This window comes from Erythrolamprus reginae, chromosome 4 (assembly GCF_031021105.1).
Source record: "Erythrolamprus reginae isolate rEryReg1 chromosome 4, rEryReg1.hap1, whole genome shotgun sequence".
NCBI lineage: Eukaryota > Metazoa > Chordata > Lepidosauria > Squamata > Dipsadidae > Erythrolamprus > Erythrolamprus reginae.
The window spans coordinates 21484439-21504883 of record NC_091953.1 but is presented as its reverse complement, the minus strand read 5'-3'; the positions used below and the strand labels follow the sequence as shown (position 1 = coordinate 21504883).

Genomic DNA, 20445 nt, shown 5'->3' with positions numbered 1-20445 from the left:
AAGGGGACACAATCTGAAGTTAGTTGGGGGAAAGATCAAAAGCAACTTGAGAAAATATTATTTCACTGAAAGAGTAGTAGATTCTTGGAACAAACTTCCAGCAGATGTGGTTGGTAAATCCACAGTAACTGAATTTAAACATGCCTGGGATAAACATATATCCATCCTAAGATGAAATACAGGAAATAGTATAAGGGCAGACTAGATGGACCATGAGGTCTTTTTCTGCTGTCAATCTTCTATGTTTCTAAATTATTATACATAATTTAGTAATTTCCGATACAATAGTGTTGTGGTTGGCTCTGGCCCAGCTCCTGCCCCAAAGAATGTGGAGGTGGATGCAGGGGAAACATCAACATGTCATAGGCCTGTTTTATTGCAGACAGAGTCAGGTAGTGCAGTTTCCTCGGACGAAGAAGAAGATGGGGGTGACTTGGAAGAGGGGGCTTGGCACACAGCCCAGGAAGCCAATTTTCATTATCTTTGGTCGATTCAGATGAGGAAGTGTTAGACCCACGCATGTGCAGAATTATGCATAGAAGAGACCAATTGAAGAAATATTACAGGAGATAAGAGAGGCCACCTGTGTTTGGGTGGGGCTCCAGTAATTAGAGCTGCTGATATAAATAGCAGTGTGCTGGTTTGGCCGTTGTGGAAGATTATCTGATCGCTGTTTCTTCAGGACTGTGCCTAGCTGTTTCCAGACTTTGTTGATTTTTCCCGACTTTGAAACCAAAGCAGAGCAAAGTGTGTGTGTTTCACTTCGTGGAAGAAGGAGGGCTGTGACGTTTCTTCACAGCTGCTAGCTTAGTACTTAAGGACTGATTAAGGGGCTTGTACAGCCTACAAGGTTGTTTTGGGACGAGTGCTCTTTGCAATACAAAAAGGGTGCTTTGTTTCTTTTGAATTTTGTGATAAAGAACTTTGTTTTTGAATTTTCAAGTGAGTGTGTGTCTGAAATTTGTACCCATGAATTTTCGGGAGACTCATACCATAGAGCCCGGCAGAACAAATAGTATGTGTGATTCAATAAGGAAGATAGATAATAATTTATTCAATTATATATGCGTGTTTCAAGACATACCAATCTCAACTGTGGAGAACCTTGTAACTACTTAGAGATTTAAAAAATATGCTTGTCTAACATTTCATTTCTGTTCACACACTCTAGTCTAGAGCAGTGATGGTGAACCTTTTTTCCCTCGGGTGCTGAAAAAGTGTGGGCGCACACTATCGTGCATGCACAAGTGCCCACACCCATAATTCAATGCCTGGGGAAGGCGAAAACAACTTCCCCCAGCCCTGGAGGTCCTCCTCCACAATCCCCTCCAGAGGCTCTCTGGAAGCCAAAAATGCCCTTGCAGAGCCTCTGTGTGAGCCAAAAATCAGCTGTCCGGCACACATATGCACAGTGAAGCTGAGCTAGGGCAACAGCTGCGTGCCAGCAGATATGGCTCCGCGTGCCACCTCTGGCACTCATATCATAGATTCGCCATCACTGCTCTAGAAGAACTAATATTTTCAAGTAAAGTTGCATACATCATTGAGGCTGATTCCTGATACGGGTTTATCTAGCAGATCATCCAGGTGTCCAACTGCTTCGGTCCAGATAAGTTCCACAAACCTCCCAACTTCTTCAGACAAAACACTGCAGCCGGCCGCATCTGCTATAAGCATCTATAAATGAAGAATTAGAACCAAGATACTAAAAGCCAATCAGCAACAAAACAAGTTGAAAATAAAGCCACTTTAATAATTAACTGCATGTAGTGGTTGCATTCAGGATAAACGAAACAATATTTTTAAAATGTGAACGAAATCAATCTCTTTCTACTTTTAATCTCAAATGCATTTTAAAAATATGTTTAAAATTCCTGAAAGAGTGCTAAACATGACTTATCGTTTTTTAAAAATATCTATTTTTATTTGCAGTATTAGTCAAGTGCAATCCAAAAACATAACAGTGCCCATGAGATATGCTGCTTATTACAAAAAATAAAATAAAATAAAACAAAAGAATAAAGAGAGAAAAACCAAATTATTACTAAGAGGAAATATTACTACTATAAGACACTATTATACCATGGAAAAATACAGAGAATATGAAAGCAATTACATAGATAAATTAACATATATGTGTAATAACAAATAAATAAGAGGGGAAATATATATAGACACCCCCCAAAAATCAAGACCAAGAACAGGATAATGGTACCACCCTCCTCCCTTACATCAAGGGCAGCACAGACAAAATTAGTAAAATTCTACACGAACATAATATCAAAACTTCATTTGTCACTAACCAAAAAATATCAAACATCCTAAAAAACCCAAAAGATAAAATCCAACTAGAACACCAAGGAATCTATGAAATCCCTTGCAAAACATGTGCAGCCACATACATTGGACAAACCAATCAAAGAGTGAGCGCACGCATTGCAGAACATAAGAATGCAGTTAAAAAAGAAGAAAAGACTTCCTCCCTTGTCCAGCACATTAAAAAAACAGGGCACGAAATTGACTTTGAAAAAACTAAATTACTTTCCAAAACAGAAAATTTATACAGAAGAATTACTATGGAAGCAATAGAGATAGAAAAACACCCCCTCTGCATGAATAAAGGAGATGATACGTCCCGCCTACCAGAGATTTGGAAACCAGCCTTAAACAAAAAAACATATCATAATCATCACCATGTCAATCCTTCAAGCAATTGTGATTCCACCAACCAATCAAATCACTAAAACATAGTCACCCAATCTATTTGCTACATTCAAACCAAATCTCCACCCCCAAAACTATGTATAAGGAACAAATGACAGTTGCAAACATTCCATATTTACAACAACACGAAGCTCAAAACTTCAGCCTGATGATGGTGAATGTGATTTCACCGAAACGTCGCATAGACACTCAAAACATTACACGGGGCAAATCACATTCACCATCATCAGGCTGAAGTTCCAAGCTTCGTGCTGTTGTAAAATGGAATGTTTGCAACTGTCATTTCTTCCTAGTACAGTATATAGTGTGGGGGTGGAGATTTGGTTTGAATATAGCAAATAGATTGGGTGATTATGTTTGCTACATTCAAACCAAATCTCCACCCCCACACTATATACTAGGAAGAAATGACAGTTGCAAACATTCCATTTTACAACAGCACGAAGCTTGGAACTTCAGCCTGATGATGGTGAATGTGATTTCACCGAAACGTCGCATAGACATGCAAAATATTACACAGGGCAAAACCCGAACTCAGAACAATTTACATACATATACCCGTGAAAATTTACGAAAACATATATATATATATATATATATATATGTTTTTCTTAAGTCGGATCACCCTGGTATATTTAAGGAACGTCACAGCTCCTTTTTGCCTCTAGGCCCAACCCAGGACCACTACAAGGCAGTTAATATATTTATAGCCGACAACTATATTCTGTATGTGTTAAAATGTTTTCAGCTGGAATTTTAAAATTAAGGGAGACTAGGATGGTCCCATTTCGGCCTTATTAGGCCTCATCAGCTAGCCACACAGAATATAGTTGTCGGCTATAAATATATTAACTGCCTTGTAGTGGTCCTGGGTTGGGCCTAGAGGCAAAAAGGAGCTGTGACGTTCCTTAAATATACCAGGGTGATCCGACTTAAGAAAAACATATAGCCCCTCCCTGGTACAGAGCTGGAAGGATTCAGATCGAATAGCTCTAACTGCTAGTTCTCTGCTTTACAATGCAGAGTTCACCAGATCGAATCCCAGTAAAAGAAAGGGGTGTGGCTAGCTGATGAGGCCTAATAAGGCCGAAATGGGACCATCCTAGTCTCCCTTAATTTTAAAATTCCAGCTGAAAACATTTTAACATATATATATATATATATATATATATAGATAGATAGATAGATAGATAGATAGATAGATAGATAGATAGATAGATATATATATATATATATATATATATATATATATATATATCACGAAGCAATTAGCCTGCAATCTAGCAGGTGTAAATATTAAGTTCTGATACCAAAATAGCGCATGTATAAAGCACAATGCTTTATTTTGTCTTGAATGTATGTATGTGTGTACGTTGTCACCCCTCCTGTTTTTTCACTCTTCTTCTCCCTTTTTCTTTTCTTTTCTATGGATGCCTATGCATAAATAATGATGTAATTTTATGCACTTTGTAAATGTTGTATTGTCGCATTGTTTATACCCATTCTTTTTTAATGTAAATAATCAATAAAGTATTTTTTTTAAAAAAAAATAGAGATATGCTGCTTATGGCTGAAGAACTGATTGTGCTATGACACAAACCACTACACATAAGAGGGATGTGAAATGCTCTGGGTCTGATTTCAAATAACCAACTTGTTGGATATCACCTCTGAATTAAAGGAATAACTGAATAATAACGTCTTCTTGATGTGTTTCTTTTCCTTTCTGTATGTGACTGTATGCATTGGCTGAAGTGGCCTTTGGTCGCAGAGTTCTCCAACGCGTAGTACCCCAAACTGGGGAAGTCAGCCAGACTTAGCCCTTCCAACGGACAGACTACTTTGGTATGTCCCATTCTTGGAGGTTAGCTCCACCCACTATGCAGAAGGGGCGTTGGTCTTACCTGATACGCATCTTCTCACTGGGTGGACCTAACCTCCAATCCCGCCCAAAGTTAGTGTGGTCTGGACTTTGGGAAATTGTTATCTCCTGGTTTGTTAACTTTAGGACTAAACGCCGAGTCTGACTATCGTCAATCATCAAAATAGGGGGAATTGAGGCAGGAGGACATTTGTCAGACTCAGTCCCCATTGACCGAAGGGACGGTCATCCCACTCTTGGAGGTTAGCTCCACCCACTATGGAGAAAAACTAGCATTTGCATTTTGCTTTACATTAAAAAACAGCACATTTAAATTTGAGCCTTAGAAATCTTTAATCATGAAACCATTAAATAAGAGAATTTTTAAAACGTACTAACCTCTTGTAATTTTTCTGATACTAAGTATTCTGCTTGATATGGAAAGTCTTTTAATAATTCAAAACCTGTCTTCTTTAAATCTTGAATAGAAAGGGCATAAAGTCTTCTAGCTTCTTCAGAGGTCTTAGCTGGCATCAGTTGTTTTTGTTTCTAAGAAAAAAAAGTATGCTGTTAAAATTATTAATTTAAAAATGGGGGGGGGGAGCTTACTTACTTATTTATTTATTTATTGGATTTGTATGCCGCCCCTCTCCGCAGACTCGGGGCGGCTAACAACAATGGTAAACAACATGTAACAATCCAATTTAATAAAACAATTAAAAAACCCTTATTATAAAAAACCAAACACACACACAAACATACCATGCATAACTTGTAATGGCCTAGGGGAAGAAATATCCAAACTCCCCCATGCCTGGCGACAAAGGTGGGTCTTGAGTAATTTGCGAAAGACAAGGAGGGTGGGGGCTGTTCTAATCTCTGGGGGGAGTTGATTCCAGAAAGCCGGGGCTGCCACAGAGAAGGCTCTTCCCCTGGGGCCCGCCACACGAGATTGTTTAGTCGCCGGGACCCGGAGAAGGCCACCTCTGTGGGACCTTATCGGCCGCTGGGATTCGTGCAGTAGAAGGCGGTTCCGGATGTATTCTGGCCCAATGCCATGTAGAGCTTTAAAGGTCATTACTAACACTTTGAATTGTGACCAGAAACCGATCGGCAGCCAGTGCAGGCTGCGGAGTGTTGCAGAAACCCACTATTTATCTTATGGCATTATGTATAAGGCTGTCATTTTGAAAGGAATGTGCCTACTTCAAATCTCTTTTTAAACTTGTGTCATAGTTGAACTTGAGAATAGTAATTCTCTTGACAAATCTAGTTATTGACACAGCATATTGATAACCTACAACAAAGTAACTGGGAAGTGTGAGTTGAGGAGTAGCTAATAGTAAACGGCTACTTAGTAAATGGGCACCTGCGTGACCCCCTTCTCCAAATTGAATCAGCTTGAACTATTAGGTAAGCCAAGAAGAAATTGCTCTCTTTATCCCACTACCAGAAATTAGTGGGAGTTGAGGAGATAAAGAAGATTTATCATGGATGTTTTAATGTTATCATGTGATATTAATCTATCAAGAATCTGTCATGCCCCCATGGCTCCATTGGCTGTGGAGGAAACTAGGGAAGGGCAAAGTCAGGCTGGGCAGAGCAGGGGAGAGATAGAACAAGGGAGAGGGGGTTCAGATGAAGACCAAGGCCCACCCCCTCCGTATCCTAGGGCACACAGGGAAGAACGCAAATGAGATCAACATAGCTTGTGTGGCTTACAAGCAAGAAAATGCTCCTACTTCCCTTCACAAGGCACACCTGGGGATGGAGTTTAAAGGAGAGGCAGTTGGGAGGAGTGTTTGTTGAGACAAAAGCTGAATTCATCTGGTGTTGAGAGTGTGGCCTAAATTTCTAGCACCGCTCTGGACTTTTTGAATTATAGCTATGCTACTGTATGCTTATGTTGTCTTGCTGGGATTATTCTTCCCATCTGGCACTCATTATCTTGCCCTGCTGGAATGATTGATTCTGTTTACAGCATTTGGAATGGAATATCTGCAGGTTTGTGAAAGAGCTTTTCTCCCAGCCAGAGAGTAAAATGGATGTTGCGGGCAGAGTTGGTTCCAATAAAGAGACTCATACCAATTCTCTGGTTGCGTTGCCTTTGTGCCATGGCCCGGGTCATCACAGAATCATTTAGATCAGTGGTGTCAAACTGGTGGCCCATGGGCCACATGCATCAGACATAGGCCATGCCCAACCCATCTTCACAAAGGAGGTAAAACATCATGATGCATCACATGACAGCAACGATATGCAGCAAGTTTGACACCCCTGATTTAGATCATGGTAGGACAGAAACGGAATGAACAGATAAATATTGGCTTGCCATAACAATGAGTGCTACAGTTGCTCCTTTACTTCTGCTCCCTTACTTCTGCAGAAACATTTTGTGGATACAGAAAGTTGAATTGGTTCAAAAGTTGGACATTTTGCAGCTGAATAAAGTTGAAGTCAGATTATTATGAAGAATTAAAGAAACATAATTATAAACTGAAATACAAAATTATAATAATATCTAGGGTCATTCAGTGTGGATTACAGACCTACAGTACATGGTATTGCTGTGAGCCGCCCCGAGTCTTCGGAGAGGGATGTGTTGTGGTTAGCTCTGGCCTAGCTCCTGCCCCAAGGACTGTGGATGTGGGGGAGACATCCACATGCTGCAGGTCTGTTTTGCCCCCAGTGGAATCTGATGATGAAGGCTCCTCTGACCAAGAAAACATGAGTGACAGGGAGGAGGAGAGTGTGGCAGACAGCTCAGAAGGAGATCAATTATCTAGCTCCTCCTTGGATTCGGAACAAGAGTTAATGATACAGCCACGCGTGCAGAGAGCAATGCATAGGCAGCAACAACTGAGAGATTATTATCAAAGAAAATGAGGCCACCTGTGGTTGGGTGGGGCTGTGGTAATTAGTGAGGCTGCTATAAATGGCAGCCTTTGGGTTTGGCCATTGTGGACGATTATCTGATCGTTGTGTTTCGTGACTGCTTTACTGGCTTTGACCTTTTGTGTGCTGATTTTCCCCCGCTTTGAAACTAAACCAGAGCAAAGTGTGTTTCACTTTGTGAAAGAAGAAGGACCGTGAATTGCCTCACAGCTGCAAGCTAAGTATCACAGAACTGATAAGGGACTTGTACAAATTACCAGTTTGTTTGGAGACCAGTGCTCTTGGCTATACAAAAAGAGGGCTTAGTTTAAGTGAATTTTCATTATGAAGAACATTGTTTTGAATTATCAAACGTGTGTGTGTCTGAAATTTGTACCTGTGAATTTTTGGGAGGAGTCTACCAGAGAGCCCGACAGAACAGCGTGGCATACAAATCTAATAAATTATTATTATTATTATTATTATTATTATTATTATTATTATTATTATTATTATTGATAAGGTGATGTTAGATGTCCAGAATAGCTATAGAAAAAGTTGAGGAACACTGATGTGTGTGAGATGATTGAGAAAGCGGAGCGCAGCGGAACAGAGAGGAGAAGAGAAGAAAGAAGAGATAATTGATTATGGAAAGGTCTTTGATTGTGGTGACCATGTCAAACTATGAAATATCCTCAGGAAAATTGGAAGACATGTTCAGGAAATAAGCCATGTCTAGGGCTACCTCTACTAGGATAACCAATAATATGATTTTTTATTTATTTATATTTGACTATATTAATAACTAAAACTATTAGTCTTTTAATATCCACAACATAACAGAGCAATATAAAATTTTGATTTAAAACAATAAACATTCAATAACATTCAAGATCACACAAAAGCTAATACAAAAAAGCTAATACATCCAAACTTACTGGGCGTCCTTTCAGCATGCTGTAATGTGCTCTTATGCAAAATGGGTAACTGCATTCCTGCTGAAAGCATTGCATTTCAAGAACAACGTATTCACCATGTGTTGCAATCTGAAAAAAAAAGGCATTATAATTAAATGTATTCAGTTACAGCAATACAATTAAGGACAAAAATTAAACCAGAAATTAGATTAATTTATTGATATATTAAATATATTAGTCAATATAATTACAGTGTTCCCTCAATTTTCGCGGATTTGAACTTCGCGAAAAGTGTATACCACGGTTTTTCAAAAATATTAATTAAAAAATACTTTGCGGATTTTTTCTCTATACCACGGTTTTTCCCACCCGATGACGTCATATGTCATCGCCAAACTTTCGTCTGCATTTAAAAAATATTTTTTAAAATAAACTTTAATAAATAAACATGGTGAGTAATGGTTGCTAAAGGAATGGAAAATTGCAATTTAGGGGTTTAAAGTGTTAAGGGAAGGTTTGTGATACTGTTCATAGCCAAAAATAGTATATTTACTTCCGCATCTCTACTTCGCGGAAATTCGACTTTCGCGGGCGGTCTCGGAACACATCCCCCGCGAAAAGTGAGGGAACACTGTATTCCTAAATATTTATTGTCCTCCTTCTATTATATTAAGACTATTTGCTAGCAACTTTTGGAATGTTTCTTGCTTTGGAACTCTTTTTGTGGGAAGCCATCTTTTCCGATTGCTTTGTTAAAAATCTGACTGGTAAATGCAATGCTGTAAAAAAAAAATCAGCAATTTGTTCTTACATCCAGTGACAATAAACTATTTCTAATCCTGGCTTCCACTGATCAGCTATAGTTAATGGTAATGAATGAAAATTCCCAGTTTGTATGGATTAGCATAGCAATTTGAAGTTAATGTAAAGTGATCACCTCTGAAATTTTATCAAACGAGGACAAAATGACTGTTGGAGCTTCCTGAAGATTGTTTGAATAATACTAAATCATATCTGAATATATTAAGTGATTATAAAATAGACCTTCTGTATGTGAAATAATGTTATGTATATATTTCTTCATTATTGTATTACTTTTCCAGATGCAGATTGTTTATCATGCTTATTCGTTCGTTCATTCATTCATTCATTCATTCATTCATTCATTCATTCATTCATCCATCCATCCATCCATCCATCCATCCATCCATCCATCCATCCATCCATTCGATTTTTATACCGCCCTTCTCCTTAGACTCAGGGCGGCTTACAACATGTTAGCAATAGCACTTTTTAACAGAGCCAGCATATTGTCCCCACAATCCGGGTCCTCATTTGGAATTATTCATATAATTATTGGAATTATTCATATAATTATTGGAATTATTCATATAATTATTGGAATTATTCATATAATTATTGGAATTATTCATATAATTATTGGAATTATTCATATAATTATTGGAATTATTCATATAGAAATTATTATAAAATTACCTGATTTTTTTTTTACGATGGGGCAACTAATTTTAGTTAAAGAAATAACTAGTATAACTATAGTTTTAATGGCAAGCAAAAATCAATGGCTTAATACATTTGAAATACATTTATAGATGAAAAATGACACATGTATGGTTTACTTTTGTGTTTCTATTCAAATAAACACAGAACTTGTATAAGTTATGTGTGTATGTGTATATTATGTTAGAACGGACATTAACAAAGAAAAATTACCTTTTCAAGGATGTCATATTTTGCAAGCTCAAACTCTTTAGGAAAAGATGGAACATATTCATCGTTATCCGAATACCATCTGGAACCAAAAAATGTCAGATTCTTATTTGTTGATGAATGCGGATAAGACCATTGGAAATAATCAGAAGGTTAATGAAAATAATGAGATTTAATTTTTCCAAAGCTAGTGACAGAGGGCTCTAGTGCTACTCGTCAAAACTGTCAAGATTAGACAGTGAAGTTGATGTTCTTCAGACTCGACTGTGGTAAGCTTCCAATTTATGACTAGGAACACAGGAGATCCACCAAGCTGGGAAACGGGGCAGTTTCTATTGACCAGGGCTCACATTAATTCATACTTCCAAAGTCATTGGTTCTTTCCATTCTCAATAACAATTAAGCCCCAAGAGATCCATGGTAGTCCTGGTAAACAGATAGTCCTTAATGTATGACCACAATTGACCCCAAAAATTATGTTGTTAAGTGAAACATTTATTATGTGAATTTATGACCTTTCTTGTTAAATGAATCACTGCAGTTGTTAAGGTAGTAACATGGTTTTTAAGTGAATCTGGCTTCCCCATTGATATTGCTTGTCAAAAGATCGTAAAAAGTGATCACATGATCTTGGGACACAGCAATATTTATTTATTTATTTATTAAATTTGCATGCCACCCCTCTCCGTAGACTCGGGGCGGCTCACAGCAGTGATAGAAACAATGTACAATACAAATCTAATAATACGAAGTTAAAACCCATAATTTAAAAAACATGCACACAACACACCATACATAAATTATATAGGCCTGGGGAAGATATTTCAATTCCCCCATGCCTGACGGCAGAGGTGGGTTTTGAGAAGTTTACGAAAGGCAAGGAGGGTGGGGGCAATTCTGATCTCTGGGGGGAGTTGGTTCCAGAGGGCTGGGGCCGCCACAGAGAAGGCTCTTCCCCTGGGTCCCGCCAAATGACATTGTTTAGTCGACGGGACCCGGAGAAGGCCAACTCTGTGGGACCTAACCGGTCACTGGGATTCGTGCAGCAAAAGGCGGTCCCGGAGATATTCTGGTCCGATGCCATGAAGGGCTTTATAGGTCATAACCAACACTCTGAATTGTGACCAGAAACTGATCGGCAACCAATGCGGACTGCAGAGTGTTGGTGAAACATGGGCATACTTGGGAAAGCCCATGATTGCTCTCGCAGCTGCATTCTGCACGATCTGTAGTCATTGGTATGAACCTGTCACCAAGCCTCTAAATTTTGATTGCATGATCATGGAGATACTACAAAGCAGGTGTGGGTTCCAGATTGTGTTACTCCCGCATAGTACGTAAAAAAAAGCTTCTCTGCATGCATGGAAACCAAAAACAAGATGGCGGCATCTACAGTGCCGCCATCTTGTTTTTTGTTCCCGAGAAGAGAACCAGCTTGGGGGCATGGCAGGCCTGGGTCACTGCCGGTTCCAGCAATCCAGGTCCCCAAGTTACTACCGGTTCTATAGAACTAGTCCAAACCAGTAGCAACACACCTCTGCTACAAAGGATTTAAGTGTGAAAAATGATCACAAGTAACTTTTTTCAGTGCCGTTGTAACTTTGAATTGTGACTAAATGAACTGTTGTAAGTTGAGGACTACCTGTACTAGGCTTCAAGACAGGTTTGTAGCTAATTATCTGCACGTCTAAAAACCAGTCTGTTACAATAATAATTGTGATGCATGTCAAGAGTGGGAGAAACATCATAGTACTTTCTAACAATTTACCATAATACATAGGAACATAGAAACATAGAAGACTGACGGCAGAAAAGACCTCATGGTCCATCTAGTCTGCCCTTATACTATTTCCTATATTTTATCTTACAATGGATATATGTTTATCCCAGGCATGTTTAAATTCAGTTACTGTGGATTTACCAACCACGTCTGCTGGAAGTTTGTTCCAAGGATCTACTACTCTTTTAGTAAAATAATATTTTCTCATGTTGCTTTTGATCTTTCCCCCAACTAACTTCAGATTGTGTCCCCTTGTTCTTGTGTTAACTTTCCTATTAAAAACACTTCCCTACTGAACCTTATTTAACCCTTTAACATATTTAAATACTTCCTTATTGGTTAGAATTATGCTGAATTGTTAGGAATCAGGCAACACACAAGCTTAACAACATCAACAACAACTGTAGGGGGAAGCTTTTTGGCTTTGGTCAGCTTATCAGAATGTTCCCAATGTCTGAGAGAGGACATTTAATAATTCAATTGGCACCCTCCATTATTTTACATAAATACCCAGGATCCCCAGTTAGCATGAAGTCTAATATATCTTGAAAATACTGGGTACAATAATAAACATAATAAAATCCTAGTCCTGATCCCTTCCACTAACATAATCATATTAATCTTACGCTTTATATGGCCTTTTGCTTCTAAAAAAAAGGTAATAATAAACATTCTAGAACAATCTGCATATGATGCATTGATTTCTGCTATCCCCAAAGATTTTACTGAATAAATATTTTTTTACTTAATTTATTTATTCATAGAAATATAGAAAAATGGTGGATCATATTCAATTTGAAATTATGGAAAATTGTGGAAAAAAGGATAAATTTGGATAATGAAACTGATTTGGGACGGCTGATGGGACGGTGGGACAAGGTAAGACGATATATGACGAGCAGAATCCGAGACCAAGCTACAAGAAATAAACTAGAATCACTCTATAATATGTAGACAGAGATATTGCTCTTGGGTTAAGGGGATTATAAAAGAAATACCCCCAATTTGGTGGTGGGGAATGTGTGTATGTCGGGGTGGTGGGCACAATTCACGATTCACTACGCACTGTTTTATGTTGTGTGATTTTAAATTGTTAAAAATCAATAAAAAATATATTAAAAAAAAAAAGAAATATAGAAAAATAGAAGATTGACGGCAGAAAAACATCTCATGGTCCATCTAGTCTGCCCTTATACTCCGAGTCTTCAGAGAGGGGTGGCATACAAATCTAATAAATAATAATAATAATAACATTTCCTGTATTTTATCTTAGGATGGATATATGTTTATCCCAGGCATGTTTAAATTCAGTTACTGTGGATTTACCGACCACGTCTGCTGGAAGTTTGTTCCAAGGATCTACTACTCTTTCAGTAAAATAATATTCTCTCATGTTGCTTTTGATATTTCCCCCAACTAACTTCAGATTGTGTCCCCTTGCTCTTGTGTTCACTTTCCTATTAAAAACACTTCCTTTCTGAACCTTATTTAACCCTTTAACATATTTAAATGTTACGATCATGTCCCCCCTTTTCCTTCTGTCCTTCAGTCTATACAGATTGAGTTCCTTAAGTCTTTCCTGATAAGTTTTATGCTTAAGACCTTCCACCATTCTTGCAGCCCGTCTTTGGACCCGTTCAATTTTGACAATATCTTTTTGTAGGTGAGGTCTCCGGAACTGAACACAGTATTCCAAACGTGGTCTCACCAGTGCTCTATATAGCGGGATCACAATCTCCCTCTTCCTGCTTGTTATACCTCTAGCTATGCAGCCAAGCATTCTACTGGCTTTTCCTACCACCTGACCACCCTGTTCACTCATTTTGAGACTGTCAGAAATCACTACCCCTAAATCCTTCTCTTCTGACGTTTTTGCTAACACAGAACTGCCAATACAATACAGTACTCAGATTGAGGATTCATTTGTTTGTTTGATTTATATGCTACCCTTCTCTGAAAATACAGAGCGCCATGCTTTAATTTTTAAACAAACATGATACATAAAGATGTTACCTTAGTTTTTCTAAGTCTCTGCTGTCATCCCATTTATGCTTGTGATTCTCCTCAGAAGTATCTTTTTCCAAAGGGCTATCATCATTCATTAAGGTCTTCTCCGTACCTATTTGTAATGCAATATTTATTTTGTGTTAGTTTGGATGAGTATATAAGAAATATAACCAGAAGATGCTCTAAAACCTTAGGAAGATAGATTACTGGGATAAAGCTTAACATCTGGCAAAGTAACATATTTCAGGCACAAAGGATACCAATCTTTTCTCTGATTTAAAGTTACTTTTGACTTTTCATGCAGACAACAGGGTGCTTATGATGATGATGCTGTGATAGAGTGAAGGATGGCATAAGATCTTTTGCTTTTTATGGCAAAATTCCTCAGACTGGGAAGATTTTTAAAAAAAATTAAAACTTCATATCCTCACATAAAGGAATGGGGAGAAGATTACCTATCTGCCATGTAGTTCAGTACTTTCAGTACTGTTACTGGCATAGATGGAAATTCTTTTGAATAAAGCAGACTCAAATTCAACCCGGATAAGACGGAGTGGCCGTGGGTTTTGCCTCCCAAGGACAATCCCATCTGTCCATTACCCTGGGGGGCGAATCATTAACCCCCTCAGAGAGGGCCCGCAACTTGGGCGTCCTCCTCGATCCAAACCTCACATTAGAGAAACATCTTTCAGCTGTGGCGAGGGGGGCGTTTGCCCAGGTTCGCCTGGTGCACCAGTTGCAGCCCTATTTGGACCAAGAGTCACTGCTCACAGTCACTCATGCCCTCATCACCCCGAGGCTCGACTAATGTAATGCTCTCTACATGGGGCTCCCTTTGAAAAGTGTTCGTAAACTTCAGATTGTGCAGAATGCAGGTGCGAGAGCTATCATGGGCTTTCCTAAATACGTCCATGTCACACCAACACTCCACAGTCTGCATTGGTTGCCGATCAGTTTCCGGTCATAATTCAAAGTGTTGGTTATGACCTATAAAGCCCTTCATGGCACCGGACCAGAATATCTCCGGGACCACCTTCTGCCGCACGAATCCCAGCGACCAGTTAGTTCCCACAGAGTTGGCCTTCTCCGGGCCCCATCACCTAAACAATGTCGTTTGGCGGGACCCAGGGGAAGAGCCGTCTCTATGGCGGCCCCAACCCTTTGGAACCAACTCCCCCCAGATATCAGAGTTGCCCCCACTCTCCTTGCCTTTCGTAAGCTCCTTAAAACCCACCTCTGTCGTCAGGCATGGGGGAATTGAGACTTTCCCTCCCCCTAGGCTTATAAAATTTATGCATGATATGTCAGTATGTATGATTGGTTTCTAAATTGAGGTTTTAAATTAACTTAAATATTAGATTTGTTTACACTGTATTATTATTGCTGTTAGCCGCCCCGAGTCTGCGGAGAGGGGAGGCATACAAATCTGATTAATAAATAAATAAATAATAAAAATTTGTCTTAATTCAAAAGAAGCTTCCTTACCTGTTTCACAGGGCACTGTTTGGGATAGCTTATAGTTCTCATATTCTAGAAGTCTTCTTTCTTGGATGGAATCCCATATGAAATCAACGTTTACCAGAGGCAGCTCATACTTCTGGATGGTTTTCAGATGGCTGGGGCTGAGTGCATCAACATCTTCAGCGACAACGTGAGTGCACTAAAATTACATTAGGACTGAATTACCACATGGAACATTACTTTTATTTTATCATTTTTTTTTAAAAAAATACTGTAATACCTCGTCATACGAACGTAATTGGTTCCGGGCAGAGGTTCGTAAGGCGAAAAGTTCGTAAGACGAAACAATGTTTCCCATGGGAAACAATGTAAAATCAATTAATGCGTGCAAGCAAAAAAAAAAAAAATTCGCAAAAATGGCGCTCCGCTGGGCGCCGCCGCCTGGCTATCACCTTTTGAAACAGCCGGGCGCTTCTCAGCGTTCTCCTAAATGCCAAACTCGGAAGTTTGGCAAAAGTTCGGGTTCGGCGTTCGGGTTCGGGAGGCCGCCGAGGAGCCCTGCCGCCCAGCTGTCACCTTGCCAGAAGAGCCGCGGAGCTGTCGGCTGGTCGGGAGGCTCAAACGGAGGTTGGGAATCCCAAATGTCCTTCCTGGAGTCCACGCTTCGGCCGGCCAGGAAGGACGTCTTCGTGACATCAAAGCTCCGCCCATGGAATTCCTTATTGGGATTCCCCACCTCCGTTTGAGCCTCCCGACCGGCTGACAGCTCCGCGGCTCTTCTGGCAAGGTGACAGCCGGGCAGCGGGGCTTCTCGGCGGCCTCCCGAACCCGAACGCCAAACCCGAACTTTTGCCGAACTTCCGGGTTCAGGGAGAACGCCGAGAAGCCCCCGGCTGTTTCATAAGGTGACAGCTGGGCGGCGGGGCTTCTTGGTAGCCTCCTGAACGCCGAACCCGGAAGTTCGGCAAAAGTTTGGGTTCGGCGTTCAAGGAAACGCTGAGAAGCCCCCCAACTGTTTTAAAAGGCGACAGCCCGCCAGCGGCACTTCTTAGCAGCCTTACGAACCCGAACGCCAAACCCAAACTTTTGCCGAACTTCTGGGTTTGGCGTTCGGGCAGCTGATTCGTAAGGCAAAAAAAGTTCGTACGAAAACACAAAAATTTTCTAAACCTCAGGTTCGTATCTCGAAAAGTTCATATGACGAGGGGTTTGTATCACGAGGTACTACTGTATTTATTTTGTCAAAGCATGTACCAGATAGTAAGTATTGGTATAAACATAAACAAAAGCAAAGTAGGTACAGGTAAATTTGGACAATGGGACAGTAAGATATGGACAATAAGCACAAGACCTCTTAGGAATGGTTGAGGTCAACTGTAGACAGTCTAAGATTAAAGTTTTTTGGGATTTGGGGAAGAAATCACCAAGCCAGTAGTGCATTCCAGGCATTGATCACTCTGTTGCTGAAGTTGTATTTTCTGGAATAGAATTTGGAGCGTTTTACATTGAGTTTGAATCTATTGTGTGCTTGTGTATTGTTGCAATTGAAGCTAAAGTACAGTATTCACTGACAGGTAGGACGTTGTGGCAGGTGATTTTATGAACTATATTTAGATCAGATCAAAGGTGATGTACTGATAAGCTATCTAAGGTCAAAATTTCAAGTCTGATGGAATAAAATATTCTGTTGCGAGCAGAGGAGTGGAGGACTCTTCTTGTGAAATACAGTATTTCTGGACTCTCTCAATTGTATTAATTATAATTATTAATAATGAATTATAATTATTAAAACAATGAATTATAATTATTATAATTATTAAAATAATGAATTGATTATTAATTATTGATCCATGCTTCTACACAACCAGATTGCACATGTCATTTTTAAACAATTGGATGTACTTTTAAGATACTTTCTTTCTCACTGATAATCCGTTTAATCATTTACAGAATTTTTTAATGCATCTCTTTATCTGTCTGCTTGTAATAAATAAATTCTCCCTTGAATCATATTCGAAGGTTTCTTACCGAAGTATTGAAGTGATTCACCTTTGTTTTCTCCTCCCGACTCTTGGGAGGAATTTATTTATGAAATAAATCTTGTAACCAAAAACATATGTTCTAAATTGCAACTTTTCTAGCAGATGTCCTTATTTAAAAATGTGTATCAAAACACATGTGCATGTGTATCAAAACAACTAATTCATAGTGTTCATAACTTTTTTAAAGACTTTTCTCATAACTGGTAGAATACAAAGAGATTTTACATTTCTTACGGAACTTCTACAAAAATTCAAAATTTCTTCATTTCTGTAGTAGTAAAGCATGGTGTGTTATTTGTTGTGGTTAGCTCTGGCGCAGTTCCTGTCCCAAGGAATGTGGAGGTGGATGTGGGGGAAACATCCACATGCCACAGGCCTGTTTTGCTCCCGATAGAATCTGCTGACGAAGTCTCCTCTGACCAAGGAAGTGTGAGTGACAGGGAAGAGGGGAGTTTGGCAGACAGCCCAGGAGGAGATCAATCATCCTTATCATCCCTGGATTCTGAACAAGAACTTATGACAGACCCACGCATGTGGAGAGTGATGCATAGGAGAGAACAACTGAAGGATTATTACAGGAGATAAGTGAGGCCACCTGTGGCTACAGATAAAAAGAGCTGCGTGCTGATTTAGCCTTGTGGAAGTTTATCTGATTCGTAGTTCGTCAAGATCATGGTTCTGCTGTTTCCCTGTTCAAAACTGTGTGGACTTTCTGGACTTTGGAATTTGAACTCAATTTCCCAGTTACTGGGTGAGAAATTGGATTGCATTTAGCCTGTGCCTTGTGTGTACCAGAAAATCCCTTTGACATTTAAAAAGGGAGTTTTTTCTGCTTTTCTGTTGATAAAGACTTTTGGTTTTCCTTCTATCGTGTGGTGTGTGTCTTTCTGGACTAATTACCCTGTAATTACGGGCGATTGGACACGCCTGCAGAACAGCTATTATACCTGAACATACTGAGTTTTGTTTTCTTTTGCTGCCCCCAATTCTAGATACTGTAGCTTTGACATCCTGGAAGGAGTAAGTTGGTGTTTGTAAAATCAACTCTATAATATATAAAAGACTCAGGGTTTAAACTAAATCAGTCGTAATTAGCATTCATTGAAGGATATCTTTTTTCTATTTTACCAACTGTGTTTTATTCTATGCTGAAATTCCTTTCTTGAATTTGCTACCCAAAGGCCCAAAGATGTAAAGCTAAACATACCTCTTGATTTAACATAAATGCAATCTGGCCACCATTCTCCTTAATGGACTTCTTCAGTCTGTTCTTTTCTAGAATTGTTAACTTTTTGATTCTCAGAAAGAATGTACAGCCATCGAAAATTGCAATCGTCATCCTGCAAAGCAAATTTAAAAACAAAATAGTTCCCGCAAGGATTAAAAAAAAATATACTTTCGGTCATGATGACTTGATTTGCAATGCTAACCTGAGCATGACCAGGAAGGGAAAGCTTCAAGATATGTTTACAATATATGGGTGGCTTCATGATCATCATTAGTTACAGTCAATGACCCATATACATTTATATGTATTTATATATATACATATATATAAATAAAATAAACATCTGAATTCCTGTTCAACCAGATGCATAAAACAGTGATTGCAACAATAGCTACAACGTTACATAATGAATAGAAATGGTGACCGAACGAAATTTGGTCATCCTTCTGAACATTAGGAAAAAGAATAGAATACAGCAGTGATTTTCAACCTTTTTTGAGCCACGGCACATTTTTTACATTTTAAAATCCTGGGGCACATTCTTCTCTCTTTTTCCATCCCTGTCCCCTCCCCACCCTTGTGTGTGTATTTGTATAGACACTTTTGAACCATTTCCAAAAACAGGTAAGGGCTGGGTTTTTTTTCTCTCTTATTATTTGGGTGCTTTTTATCATATGATTTAAATCAAGAGTCACTTCTCTTTCTCTTTTGTTTCTCTCTCTTTCCTGTCATTCTCTGTTTCAATCATTTTCTCATTTCTCTTTTTTTCTTCCCCTTTTTGCTCATTTCTTTCTCTCTCTCCCTTCCTCTCCTTTTCTCTCTCTCTCTTGTTTTCTTTCTATCTTGCTTTCTTTCTCTCTCTCTCTCTTGCTTTCTTTCTCTCTGACACTTGCTTTCTCTCTCTTTCTCTCTTCTTTCTCTCTCTTGCTTTCTCTCTCTCTCACTCTCTCTCTCTCTATCTCTCTCTTTCTCTCTTTCTTTCTTTTTCTTTCTCTCTCTCTCTCTTGCTTTCTTTCTCTCTGACACTTGCTTTCTCTCTCTTTCTCTTTTCTTTGTCTCTCTTGCTTTCTCTCTCACTCTCTCTCTCTCACTCTCTCTTTCTCTCTTGCTTTCTTTCTTTTTCTTTCTCTCTCTCTCTCTTTTGCTTTCTTTCTCTCTGACACTTGCTTTCTCTCTCTTTCTCTCTTTTCTTTCTCTCTCTCTTTCTCTTGCTTTCTTTCTTTTTCTTTCTCTCTCTCTCTTGCTTTCTTTCTCTCTGAAACTTGCTTTCTCTCTCTTTCTCTCTTTTCTTTCTCTCTCTCTTTCTCTTGCTTTCTTTCTTTTTCTTTCTCTCTCTCTCTTGCTTTCTTTCTCTCTGAAACTTGCTTTCTCTCTCTTTCTTTCTCTCTCTCTCTTGATTTCTTTCTCTCTGACACTTGCTTTCTCTCTCTTTCTCTCTTTTCTTTCTCTCTCACTCTCTTTCTCTCTCTCTCTCGTTTTCTTTCTCTCTTGCTTTCTTTCTCTCTCTCTCTCTCTTGCTTTCTTTCTCTCTGACACTTGCTTTCTCTCTTTCTCTGTCTCTCTCTCTCTGTTGCTTTCTTTCTCTCTGACACTTGCCACTGGGACTAATTGTGAGATATTCCAGGAGCCACTCTGAAGTCAGGTAGGAGTTTGACCAATTCAGCAGATTCAAAACCAGATTTTAGAGACACTTTCACTAAAAGGAGGCCCGAAAGCAAGTGCTTGCTAGATTCTCTCCAGCTGCTTCTCTCTGCTGTAGTGGGGCATCAGCATTTGCGTGGCATCAACATTCCATCTTGGTATATTTGCGCTAGCCGGTG

General features: G+C 39.2%; 1 protein-coding gene across 4 annotated transcripts in view; it reads right to left on the bottom strand.

The window, feature by feature from the left end:
- Window positions 1-20445, bottom strand: part of PARP4 (poly(ADP-ribose) polymerase family member 4) — a 95810-nt gene that overhangs the window by 72565 nt on the left and 2800 nt on the right. For all 4 annotated transcript variants that reach the window (XM_070749764.1, XM_070749766.1, XM_070749767.1 and 1 more), the window contains exons 2-8: window positions 18605-18737; window positions 15380-15554; window positions 13901-14006; window positions 10111-10189; window positions 8398-8505; window positions 4985-5134; window positions 1540-1677 (exon numbers count right to left, since the gene is read on the bottom strand). In XM_070749764.1, the coding sequence (XP_070605865.1) occupies window positions 1540-1677; window positions 4985-5134; window positions 8398-8505; window positions 10111-10189; window positions 13901-14006; window positions 15380-15554; window positions 18605-18736 (888 nt within the window). In that variant the 5' untranslated portion in view covers window position 18737. The remainder of the gene's footprint in view (window positions 1-1539; window positions 1678-4984; window positions 5135-8397; window positions 8506-10110; window positions 10190-13900; window positions 14007-15379; window positions 15555-18604; window positions 18738-20445) is intronic.